The sequence below is a fragment of the Oncorhynchus tshawytscha genome, linkage group LG14 (assembly GCF_018296145.1).
Source record: "Oncorhynchus tshawytscha isolate Ot180627B linkage group LG14, Otsh_v2.0, whole genome shotgun sequence".
NCBI lineage: Eukaryota > Metazoa > Chordata > Actinopteri > Salmoniformes > Salmonidae > Oncorhynchus > Oncorhynchus tshawytscha.
Window position 1 is genome coordinate 13,718,976 of NC_056442.1, and position 13,719 is coordinate 13,732,694.

Consider the following 13,719-nt stretch of genomic DNA (forward strand, 5'->3'; position numbering starts at 1 on the left):
AAAAATGAAGATGTATCAAAAACCGTATCCATCTTGAGAAAATAGGCCTAGCTGTATGATATCGTCACGTATACATAGCGTATGCCTTTTTTGTGATGACCATCCTCAACCAACGCTTTACATGTTTCAACTGACTGGAGTTCTCAGAAAAACAGCACAGAAGGTATGAGTGACCCTCCAGACATTAATAAACCAAACCAGTTAAGCGAGTGTAAGCTATAGTGTTGCTATAGAAAACACCTCATTCCAGTCCTCACATACCGACAGCAGACCTGCGGACATGACCCCTCGACCCTAGAGAAAGTTCCGCTCCGGTTCAAGTACATGTGTATTTGTATTTGAAATACTTATTGTCTGTGTATTTGAGTATTTTTCAAATGTGGCCAAATTATTATTTTTAAATGATTTCCTATATATAGCCTACTATTTTGAAATACTTGTTTCCAATACGTTACTTCAAATACCCCTATGACCAAACAGACCTGGGTTCAAATTCATGGAGTATTTAAATATTTGTATTTAAAAATGCACAGACAAATATATGCCAATAATTTCAAAGTGTATTTCCAAATGCATTCCAATACAACTTACTTCAAATACAAAAATATCCAAGTACTTACTTCGAAATGTCTTTGAAAATAATTGGGCTAGACTACAAACAGCCGAGCCCTAGCCTGAAGCCATACTACTGGCCTAAACAGCCCTCACCCCCTTATAGGCATGGCACTGAGAATGAACAATCAGTCTGCACTGCGGTAACTTTGTGGGATTCACTGTTGTAATCATATATCATCATCACCATTTCCATACTTTTGCCATTCTAGTGTGTGTACGTACATATGCACGTGTGTGTGTGTGTGTGTGTGTGTACACAATCCACTCCTTCCTACTCTCCACTCTTCTACCGTAACCTTCCTCTAACCCTCCACCCAAGCCCCAGCTCTCCTGGGTACACATATTAGAGAGTAGACATTTCACCATCTAATTACAGGTAGCCACCTCCACCCTGCCTGGATCTCTGCTCTCTCTAAGTCTGAGAACCAAACGGCAACCTGTTCCCTTTATAGTGCACTACTGTTGACCAAGGCCTATTGGGCTTTGGTCAAAAGTAGTGCACTATATAGGGAATAGGGTGCCATTTGGGACTCAGACTCTAAGGCTCCCATTACAACTGGCTGCCAGGAGGCATCTGATAGGGCATCCCTAGGGGCCGGGCGACTGGCCTGTGTAAGACACACTCAAAGGAGAGCCTGATGTACTGTAGTCACTCCACTGTTCTCCTTCCTGTTCCTAAAGCTAACAAAGGATGCTGTGTGCGCTGGAGACATTCTGTATCAGCCTGCTTTGCACAGAAAGAATTAGCTTGTAGGCAGGTTGATTTGTTTTTGGAATGTTTAGAATATGGATTTTCATAGAAGTTTGAATTTTTGGGGGAACGTTGTCTAAGTTTTTGATTTGTATGGTAGTTAGACTGTTTATAATATTGATTTGTGTTGGACTTAAAGGTCAAAGGATGCTGGAGACATAGCTACTACTCTGTGCTAGAGGTCTTCACGGATCTACCTGACCCGATTACCCTTGATCCGACCTGGGATCCAGAATGTTGTAGTTAAACCTCAGATCCCTGTGTGTCCCCTTTCATCAAACCAAATATGTCAGAATATAATTTTGTGTCAAAACCGCATTTTCGCTTCATGAAGACGAGCCACTGCGGGAAAAATAGGCTACTGTTGTGGGAGAGGAGAAGGACGCAGCGGAAAATAGTGATTAGCCTTATAGGGAAAGGGTTGAATGCCTTCAACTAAAATGTGTCTTCCGCATTTAACCCAACCCCTCTGAATCAAGGCTGCGGGGTGCTACCTTAATCGGCATCCACGTCTGCGGCACCCGGGGAACAGTGGATTAACTGCCTTGCTCAAGGGCAGAACGTCAGATTTTTACCTTGTCAGCTCGGGCATTCGAGCAAGCAACCTTTCGGTTACTGGCCCAACACTCTAACCACTTGGCAGGCCCCACAGGCTATATAGAGTGAGTTTCTGAAACATGGAGTTGTTTTTTGCTGATGTGAAGCTGGATGAAAGTGAGTACAGGGAGTAAAAACCTAATTTATGCACATTATGGATACAGAGGGAAAAGGGGTTACCCATATTTTTAATACCTGAGCGATAAACATTCAAAAAATGTGGGCTCTCCTATTTAGTTGGCTATTTAGTTTATTTTCTTTAAGTTTGCTAACTAATATTAATTGACTCGAGTGATAAGCTATTTGTCAGCGTACCCTAGCTTCAGCGCTTTCGCTCAAAATAGGTTAGACTATAATGCAGAGTTACCGACACATTCTTTCTGATAGTCTTTAATAAAGAAACATTTTGACCAAGTTAATCTGCTCATGTTGTGAGCTTGTGTGGTACACTGATAGCCTATGCCTATAGACAGAAAATATTGTAGCCTTATGTTGAAAGGCTGCCAATGTATTGATTGTGTAAGGCATGGTATAAGAAATATCAGGAGAACTTCTCTCTTCAATTATGAATCTTTAATTAACTCTCCGGACGGTAGGCCGACATGTTCTCTTAAATCGCAATCGTTGGAAAGGAAGTGGGAATGCAGGAGACTCCATCCTTCCGTAGCCTATTTGAAATGTAGGCTTCCTGGTCAAACAGGCTATAAACCTGCCTTTAGTTTAAAATATTAAACTGTACACCACAAGTAAATTATATTAGAAGGGCCTACAACCAAAAATGCATATTCACTGCCAGATAAGTCAAAAAGAATTGCTGACTTGCAGGGCAAGATCTGGTCCACACGTATTCTAAACGGATTTTTTTTGTTAAATGATCAGATCCTGTCGGGTTGGAAATGACTTGCTAATGTGTGGTGCCAGCGCAGTTTGCCACTACCTGAGCACACCTGGGGGCTGCTTGGAAGGATGTACGTGCGTGCGTGAGAGGAAAGCAGCTGTTCCAGTCTCTTGTTCCTTGCTTCAGTTTAAACGGCAGCCCTGCCGCAGCCTACCATTAGGGGTTTCTCCGGGGAGGATGTCAAACTGGTTATCCCCTCCCGCTGTCTGCTGTCGCCTGAATCCTATCCAATTTTATGGACTAGTTTAGGAATGTTCTGCATTCAAAGTATTTAGGTGTGACAGCTCAGGAAATTGTTGCAAACATTAGACCTACCTAAAGTGTTATAATCAAGATTTCTCAAATCGTATGAACAAATCTCTTATTTGATTTGATGTATATTTTTTTTTACTGTAAATTGCCACCAACCCAATGAATATCCATGATTACAGTTTTGATAATGAGACGGAAATGAAGGCATGAGTCATCTCTCAGTGGATACTAGTTTCCGTCGTCATTCTCCCTGAAACTTATTTTTGTGTCCCCTTTTCCCTACTGCATAGTGCGCTACTTTTGACCAGAGCCCTATGCGCCCTAGTCAAAAGGAGTGCACTTTATAGGGAATAGGGTGGCATTTGGGACGCAGAGCTCTGCTTATCTCCCTTTTGTTTGCGAGAGAGATCATGTTGATCCAACAGTACTCTCTCCGTTTGTTTTGCTCAAGTGTTTTGAGTCAGTTTACTCCAGCGAGGAGCCATCTCTTATCAGCAATGAGCTCCTTGCCTGACATAATTTCCTTTGTTAGTCTCAGCTATAATAGTCTAGTCATTTCCAATTGTTATAAGCTTGTACGAACCTTTATGATGTCTTATAGTAGGCCTCATAATAGGTTATGGCTGTTATTTAATCCAAATCATTTTAAGGAGACGGTAATAAGACAAGGGACCATGCAAGTCTTATAATGCGTTATAACCACATCATAATGCATTGCCTGTCAGCATTTAAGTTAAGTGTTACCAGACATTGTTTTCATGTTGTCTGTGTGTCATCCACTTTTAAGAGTACATTGCAGATTAGAGGCAGAGTTCCAGATACAATAACAATATAATACTTTGTTTCCTTTTAACCCTGTTTTGAGATTCTCAACATCAACATAGAGCTCTATAATGAGGCCAGGTTATGTACTGTGTACAAAACACAGTGTGAACTACAAAATGTACAGTAGTAGGGTCTCACTGACTGGTAACCACCACTTACTGTGTGTTTCAGAACAAGAAGACCTACCTTGACATCCTCCACACCTACACAGAGGTGCATGCCACCGTGCACGGTACCAGCACTGTGCACTTGCCCAGCTACGTGAGAAACTACGGCATCCTGAGCGGCCGTGACCTGCAGTTCCTCCTCAGGGAGACCAAGGTGAGAGCAACACGCATGCACACAAACACACCAGGTGAGAGCAACACGCATGCACACAAACACACCGGGTGAGAGCTTGCAAACACACACACACACACACACATATACAATAAACACACATACACCAGAGTTGAAGAATCCTGCCCTAGACAGAGGAACCACACTTGCCACACTGTAGGACCTGGGGGCATAGGTACCAAATCATTGCTAAGAGTGATGTGATTGCTCATTAAAAAAAGCCTTGGTTTCTGATAAGATAAGAAATACTTTATTTATCCCCGATGGAAAGTTGGTTTGTCAATCAACAGCATGTACACAACATCAACAATAAGTGTTCTAAGACGTTCAGACACTCTGTTTGTTGGGAGTGCGACACCCCCCGTGACTTCACTATGCATCGCAGTGAGTAGATGGTGTATGATGTCACTGCCATAATGACGTCGCTCAAAGTGTCAAGGCGAGTGTCAGGATCTCTCAGCACTTCATTAGTCATAGTGATCCCACCCAGAGTGCCTCAGCAGGGCCTCCATTCATGTCATGCCCAGGCCTGCCACTGCTCGTGACACAATGCAACTGCTCAAGGTTCACTTCTTCTGAAGCACCTCCAACCACACTGCCTGTTTTCTAGCCACACAAATTGTCCCAGGTCTGTTTGTGCTGTATAGCCCAACGACCCTCTGAAGCTCCAACCACACTGCCTGTTTTCAAGCCACACAACTGGTCTGTTTGTTCTGTATAGCCCACTCATATGCTGGTGCACTCAAATAGATCTGGGGCCAGGCTATACCGGTCCTAAATGGTCTGAAAAGAGGCTGTGATTATGTGCAAGCCTGTCGGGAGAAACTGTGGAAAATCCGGAAATCAAACTATAGCAAGATTGAAAAGAGAGTGATCAGAGATCTTTGGAAGGAGAGGGAGAGAGCGTGGAGGAGATCTTTGGAAGGAGAGGGAGAGAGCGTGGAGGAGATCTTTGGAAGGAGAGGGAGAGAGCGTGGAGGAGATCTTTGGAGGGAGAGAAAGAGAGGGGAGGAGATCTTCAAGATCTTCTCATTAACCTGGTGTTTGGAAGCCCGGAGGGAGCGCTAATGAATCACCATAAATCCAGACCTGTTTAGCAGCAGCATTGTGTTGTTGGGATAACAAGAAGAAGGAGGCAAGGTGTTTTCCAGCCACGCTTTCCTCCCTGCTCCACTTTATGAATAAAGCATTTACCTGCTAACAGATTGCCTGTGTTAATTGCTCCCACAAGATTTTTGGCAATACGACATGGAATACATAGATACAGTATAAAACAGGGCAGGGGTGGAAGGCACTGTATTGAGTTGGCAATGAACCAGCATTATACTGCCCTAGTATAATATTATATGGCATTGGTACTAAGACAAGCATTTCGCTACACTCACATTAACATATGCTAAACACGTGTATGTGACCAATAACATTTGATTTGATTTTAATGCTTTGGCTGTAGCTAATGGGGATTCTAATTAAATACTAATTCTCCTGAAACGTACACTAACTTGCGTTTACAACCGTATTGAAGACGAGGCCCATGTTGTTCCCGCTTTCATTGGATCTAAGGTCCTAATTATCTCTTTATGACTTGAGAGACAGAATCTTGTACCTAGAATGAAGTACAGTAGGCTACAATTATTTTCCTCCCGCTCTACATGCAAGTGTTTACGGACATATTCAATCAATCCCTATACCAGTCTGCTGTTCCCACATGCTTCAAGAGGGCCACCATTGTTCCTGTTCCCAAGAAAGCTAAGGTAACTGAGCTAAACGACTACCGCCCCGTAGCACTCACATCCGTCATCATGAAGTGCTTTGAGAGACTAGTCAAGGACCATATCACCTCCACCCTACCTGACACCCTAGACTCACTCCAATTTGCTTACCGCCCATAGGTCCACAGACGATGCAATCTCAACCACACTGCACACTGCCCTAACCCATCTGGACAAGAGGAATACTTATGTGAGAATGCTGTTCATCGACTACAGCTCGGCATTCAACACCATAGTACCCTCCAAGCTCGTCATCAAGCTCGAGACCCTGGGTCTCGACCCCGCCCTGTGCAACTGGGTTCTGGACTTCCTGACGGGCCGCCCCCAGGTGGTGAGGGTAGGCAACAACATCTCCTCCCCGCTGATCCTCAACACTGGGGCCCCACAAGGGTGCGTTCTGAGCCCTCTCCTGTACTCCCTGTTCACCCACGACTGCGTGGCCATGCACGCCTCCAACTCAATCATCAAGTTTGCGGACGACACAACAGTGGTAGGCTTGATTACCAACAACGACGAGGCGGCCTACAGGGAGGAGGTGAGGGCCCTCGGAGTGTGGTGTCAGGAAAATAACCTCACACTCAACGTCAACAAAACTAAGGAGATGATTGTGGACTTCAGGAAACAGCAGAGGGAACACCCCCCCATCCACATCGATGGAACAGTAGTGGAGAGGGTAGCAAGTTTTAAGTTCCTCGGCATACACATCACAGACAAACTGAATTGGTCCACTCACACAGACAGCATCGTGAGGAAGGCGCAGCAGCGCCTCTTCAACCTCAGGAGGCTGAAGAAATTCGGCTTGTCACCAAAAGCACTCACAAACTTCTACAGATGCACAATCGAGAGCATCCTGGCGGGCTGTATCACCGCCTGGTATGGCAACTGCACCGCCCTCAACCGTAAGGCTCTCCAGAGGGTAGTGAGGTCTGCACAACGCATCACCGGGGGCAAACTACCTGCCCTCCAGGACACCTACACCACCCGATGCTACAGGAAGGCCATAAAGATCATCAAGGACATCAACCACCCGAGCCACTGCCTGTTCACCCCGCTGTCATCCAGAAGGCGAGGTCAGTACAGGTGCATCAAAGCTGGGACCGAGAGACTGAAAAACAGCTTCTATCTCAAGGCCATCAGACTGTTAAACAGCCACCACTAACATTGAGTGGCTACTGCCAACACACTGTCAATGACACTGACTCTACTCCAGCCACTTTAATAATGGGAATTGATGGGAAATGATGTAAATATATCACTAGCCACTTTAAACAATGCTATCTTATATAATGTTACTTACCCTACATTATTCATCTCATATGCATACGTAGATACTGTACTCTATATCATCGACTGCATCCTTATGTAATACATGTATCACTAGCCACTTTAACTATGCCACTTGGTTTACATACTCATCTCATATGTATATACTGTACTCGATATCATCTACTGTATCTTGCCTATGCTGCTCTGTACCATCACTCATTCATATATCCTTATGTACATATTCTTTATCCCCTTACACTGTGTATAAGACAGTAGTTTTTTTGGAATTGTTAGTTAGATTACTTGTTCGTTATTACTGCATTGTCGGAACTAGAAGCACAAGCATTTCGCTACACTCGCATTAACATCTGCTAACCATGTGTATGTGACAAATAAAATTTGATTTGATTTGAATTTGCGTCTTCCCTGTGTGGTATGAGGTTTAACCATGGGTTGTTTGCATAGCCAGCCTATCCCTCAGACCAGTCGAACGGGTTCATCTCATCTCCTCTGTCATGCTATGCCAAAGGGCCCTTCTATTGAAATAACAGTCCAAGATGAAGCATTGGTCTGGAGTAGGGTGACATTGCCCCTACACTCTGATCTTGCGTCAGTTTAACATTTTCCCCACTAATGGTTATGGTTAAGATTCAGGGAGGGTAAGCTGACCCTAGAACAATATCAAATCCGAGTTTATTTGTCCAGTGCACAGCACAGTACAGTAACATGCTTGCAAGCATCTATTCTGTTATTAGGGGAAACTTCACTCCAGATCCATGCTATTGCAAAAGGGCCCTTCTGTGGAAATAACAGTCCAATGTGACACATTAGTCTGCAGTATTTAGTGCTGGATCACTGGCTTTTCTCTCCTAGGTCTCGGCCTTCTTTATACTGGCATATGACCATATTCTTCTTCTGAAGTTGTTCAAGTACTGTATTTCATTGAAGGTATTTACTACTTTTCCCTTTCACATCGCTAGCTACCTGTTTCTAAGTGATATCTGAAGCACTTACAACTAGCCTGGTTGCCTCTCAACTTCTCACCACCCCCTATATAGATTCCTTCTCACAATTTCCATTTAGCATATGCTACGCTATGCTTTTGTATGCTGTGCAATTCTATGCTGTGCTATGCTACACTACACTGTCTGAGAGGAGTTTGCTCTATAAATAGCAGCTGTTTGTCAGGCCTGTGGGCTCACTGGGCTGCAGTCTTGCCTGGGAGGAAGCACCACCAGTCAGCCTCTGCTGCCACCTGTTGACAAAACGCTGAAAGCTGCAGTCAATCCTATCTACTGTTTGTCCCACGGTTGTTCAGTGTTTACATTGGGGTTCTCCAACTCCGGTTCTGGGGAGCTACTCTCCTGGGACTGCGGGCTTTTGCTCCAGCTCATCACTAACACACCTGATTTTTAAATAATCATGATTAGGATTTCACTCTGGACCATGATTAGATGAATTAGATGTTGTTACTGCAGAGCTGGAACAAAACCCTGCACGCCCAGTAGCTCTTAAGGAGAGTAGTGCGGTACAGTGGCTGAGGATAAGGATGATATCGGTATAGGCTGCAGAGAAAGGAATGGTATGGGAGAGTCCATGTACAGCAGTGTTGCCAACAGTGGGCCGAACTGAAGAGACCCTCTGTCTCTCCAGGCAGGGCCGGCACTGACCCGGTGGGATCTGGCCCTCGCCGACTCACAGACCAGCTATTGTGGCCGTCGCCGGCCCTCCGCTATAACAACCCCAGCTCCAATGGCTCTCTTTTTACTAATGGGGCCTCAGACAAACACATTATTGTGGCACGCTTCACGGGCTAGTCACCTCTGGTTCCAGCATGTTAGAAGAGCCTCTCAGATATTTGCTTTGGTCATCCAGCTCAATGGGTTTTCTATTATCCTCTGTGTGTGTGTGTGTGGAGTCTTTGTTGGGGTGATTGGCATGGCCTCTTCTCTCCAATGACAGGACCGTATTTGTGCGATGAGCGCTTTTTTTCACGAGAAGTGCGAGTAATACAAGTGCTGTTGCTGCTGTACTTGTATCAGTGCCGAGTAGTGCTTGAACGAGACGGCTTCAATGTTAAGTACATAAAACACACTTACTTACAGAGTCTGGCTATGCCAATATTCCGCTTTTTTAATACAGACCTTTATTGCTACTATATATATATATATATATATATATTTATTTATTTTTATATTTAAATAAATCATATTCACCACTCACTAATTCAGTCATTAACATTTTATCCCTGGCATGAATGTTTTTTCCCCAAGTAAAAACAGGTCAGGGGTTTCAAACCCGTGAGTCTCATATCCAGAGACCAACCCTAACAACACCCACACCCCTTACTTCCTCCTCTGGTCATTGTTTGTCTCTGTGTGCACGTTTTCATTCTACCATGTGTGTGAACTCCTCGTTAGCCCCTCCTTGGGCCGACACACACACAGACCACACAAAAGCAAGACAGGAGAAGCCCTCTTTTACGACCCAGTTTTATAGCAGAACACTTAGGGATGGTTAAAAAACAATAAAAGCTGTCTGCTACTGGTGCAGAGGAAACAAACAGACACGGCTGTGGGAATTCCAGGAAGTAAGAGGTGTCTCCTCTTATTTCTCAGAAGAGGAAAATATTTCTCGCACTCACACCTGCAATAATTTTTTTCATCCTGGCACTGATTCTGCTGATGGGGTCTTGCAATAACTGTGCTATGTAGTTGTTGTTTCCTACTTAACTTAGTTGAATGCATTGATTGTAAGTTGCTCTGGACAATAGCATCTGCTAAATGTCAATGTAAATGTAATGCTCTTTTTCTCCACAGCTGTTTGTCGGCCTGTCCTTCCCCTACGAAGGCCCCGCCCCCCTAGAGGCCATAGCCAATGGCTGTGCCTTCCTCAATCCCAAGTTCACCCCTCCCAAGAGCAGCAAGAACACAGACTTCTTCAAGGGCAAGCCCACCCTGAGAGAGGTGAGAGGCGCCACTGCCCAGGGACCCCAGTCAAAGCGTGTGTGTGTGTGTGAGGGAGAGAGACAACCTAGTCCTCTATTCCCTTCTGTGCTGCTACCTCTCCTTTCTTTTATTCATGACAGGTCCTCCGTAATAAGTCAGTCTGGTGTTTGTTGAAGGATAGGGTCTAGCTTGTTGAGCGTGTGTGCACGATAGTTCTTCTTCTGTGATGTGGCTCTCCTATTGAAGTGAACTACTGTGTCGTGTGTTTGATCCTGTTTTTAGCCTGCCAAGGGACTGTCTATTTATTAGCTGACTAGCTTATTCAGCCAATGTGACTTCAGTATTGTCTGAGATCGATGATTGATAGTGCACAATCATCTCTGGATAAGAGCATCTGCCAAACCTGCTAAATGACTCATATAAACGTGAATAAATAATAAAACATAGCACTATATATCTTGTCAAAAATATTTTTATATCAGTTGAAGAAATTCAATAAAAATGTGTTCTCATGCAGTTGACCTCCCAGCACCCATATGCTGAGGTGTATATTGGCCAGCCCCACGTGTGGACGGTGAACATCGACAACCCTGCGGAGGTGGAGAGAGCCATCCGCTCAATCCTCAGTCAGAAGGTACCCTTAAAACACACACACACACAAGCATAATACATGTTTCCCTGCTCGCATTCTCTCCTTTCTATTCTTTTAGCACAGTCTGAAATGAAAACTCTCCCAGTCTCATTTCCTAAAGCCTCAGATACACAAACGATTGTACCAGTCAGGGAAGCAGAGAGCATGATCACAAATTCCAAGGGGGCCCGAATAGAAGAATAAGAGTAATTCACAGAGAGATGAATTGAGAATAGCAAAGTGAGAGCTTTTCTTTCTCTCTCCCCTCAATGGTCCCGTGTATATTTAAGTCCAGGGGCAAGCAGACCTCGTGGGTGTGTCCCCAATGGCACCCTATTCCCTATATAGTGCACTCCTCTACGGGCTCTGATCAAAAGTAGTGCGCTATGTAAGGATTAGGGAATGCGGTGCCATTGGGAACACTGACCTCGTGTTATTCTGCAGGGGTGCCTGAACAATGGGTATGTTCATTAGAGAAGTCTCATGGTCTCATGGTTTCTGTGTCTCATACCAACAGCCCTCAGCTTAATTTTCTCTCTGGATGGCACCAAGTTCCCTTTATAGTGCACTACTTTTGACCCAGGGTCCTGGTTCTGGTCAAAAGTAGTGCATCATGTAGGGAATAGGGTGGCATTTACCTCTGGCATGCACCCTCTGTCTCCTCTCTCTACGGCCGAGAGCGTAGAATGTTATTCCACCAATCACAAAGGTTTATTCACCAATTAGAGTTTCACAGCACCTTATCTGAAGTTGTTTCGATGAAACAAGGATGCAGCTCAGTAGTTTGTCTCATTGAGTTTTGCTCTGTTGACTACAGAACGTAATGACTATAGTGTGTGGAGTTCTCGCTGATATCCTCGGCACTACTTGTAGGTAGTTGGTTGTATGTATATATATATTTCAGGAGTGTGTCCGTCTAGAAGGCCTCGGTCAGGGTTGGAGAGTTCTGACGCGCGTGCGCACACATACTGTACACACACTTGTGCTCTCTCTCTCTCTCCCTTTCTTTTCTCACTGACTCACTACAGTACCTGTCCCACTATAGGCACATCTGAAGCAGACACATGCTTGTGTACTCTAAGCAAGCTGACTAACATTCTACAGCGTATAAGTGCTTATGTCCAACTCTAGCCTGACTCTGTGTTTTCTTTCCTCAGATCGAGCCCTACCTGCCCTATGAGTTCACCTGTGAGGGGATGCTGCAAAGAGTCAACGCTTTCATTGAGAATCAGGTACGACCTCGCTATAACTGTCCTCTCCATTCTCCGGTACAGCAGTCAGAGCCTTTGCACATAATTGTGCCGACCCCAACTGTCATTTTTTTTGGCACGCTTTCCAGTAAGTGCAGATCGGGAACAAGATCAGCATAGTTTTGTTACACACGGCTTCTTTCTATCATGGTTTAGGCAGGGAAAGGCCAGCTAACTATGCCTCTCTGATTTGCTTCGTCAGACTGGCGCCAAGGCCCATATTAACAAAGTAGTAGGGAGTGCTAGGATCAGTTTGATGTTTTACGCCGTCATAAATAAGAGGGGTGACCTGATCCTAGATCAGTATTCCTACTCCGAGACGCTTCTTGATTACAGGCCCAGATATGTTAACAGGCCAGCTTGGCTCCCTTTTAACGGCCTGAGCCTTACTAAAATGGACAATATTGAAAGAAAGTATCTTAGTGTGAAAAGGGTATCAGAGCCTCTGAAGTATTCTACAGTGCATTTTCACTGAAAAAAGGACCGCCATCCTGTTTCAGGTTAGAGCCCAACTGGCCTCTCCTCTATTTGTCATGCCCTTGCATATAATATTTCTGTCTTGTAGGGTATATCATCTTTCTATGAGGCTCTTATCTTGGTGTTGACTTTGTAGCTGCTGTTGACAGCATGCAGCTGCTTTTCTCTTCATCGACTGTGGACAGATTGGGTTCTGACTGTATCTTTTTTTGCAGCGTTTTAGAGTTTGAGTCGTGACACACTTGGCTCTGTGCCCGTTGCTCTCTCGGTGTCTCCCTCCCTCTGCATCTGTCCTGCCGCACTTTGTGAGAACTGCTGATGTAAAAAGGGCTTTATAAAATACATTTGATTGAGCCTGTCTGAATGAAGAGACGTCCCTATGCGCACTTGTCATTTGCCAAAAGGGTCCTATGCCAGCCCTGGGGAAATATGTCTCAGGAGAAATGCCACTTTACACACTGTGAACAAACAAGCTGTCAGTAGTGTGCCGTCTGTCCTATCGATGGATATGTGCTGTTGCCATTTTTTTATGAACTGTTCCACGTTTCATTCTTGTATTTTGACTATTCAATACTGAATGTGAAATTACTTTACTATAACTCTCCAGTGTTCTCGCTCTCTTTCCCTTCCCTTTCTCTCGCCCACCCCCATTCACCCTTTACTCCCTCTGTCTCTCCTTTTCTCTCTAGGATTTCTGCCATGGCCAGGTGATGTGGCCTCCCCTCAGTGCTCTGCAGGTGAAGCTGGCTGAGCCGGGGTGCTCCTGTAAGAAGGTGTGTCAGGAGGAGCAGCTCATCTGCGAGCCCTCCTTCTTCCAGCACCTCAACAAGGACAAGGACCTGGCCCGGTTAGTGTGTGCACATATAGTACACCTTAACATGCATTTTGCTTTCTACCCAACAGGTGGCAGTATAGCATACATTTATATTCAATACCTGTCCGCTGCTGTGCTGAATTTGCATCACTAGAGGTCACACACAAGCTATTCCCTTTATAAAGTTTCAGAGAAAAAAATGAGACAGATCTGAGGGAAACATTTATTGCAGTTGTCAAATGTCAACTTAAGCAATTTCAAATTAAACTCAGTCGTCAGTGTCA

General features: G+C 44.7%; 1 protein-coding gene across 1 annotated transcript in view; it reads left to right on the forward strand.

The window, feature by feature from the left end:
* LOC112253925 (alpha-1,6-mannosylglycoprotein 6-beta-N-acetylglucosaminyltransferase A) overlaps positions 1–13,719 on the forward strand; it is a 115,969-nt gene that overhangs the window by 98,521 nt on the left and 3,729 nt on the right. The window contains exons 12-16 of the mRNA XM_024426034.2: positions 4,110–4,259; positions 10,135–10,281; positions 10,781–10,897; positions 12,052–12,126; positions 13,311–13,468. Coding sequence (XP_024281802.1) covers positions 4,110–4,259; positions 10,135–10,281; positions 10,781–10,897; positions 12,052–12,126; positions 13,311–13,468 — 647 coding nt within the window. The remainder of the gene's footprint in view (positions 1–4,109; positions 4,260–10,134; positions 10,282–10,780; positions 10,898–12,051; positions 12,127–13,310; positions 13,469–13,719) is intronic.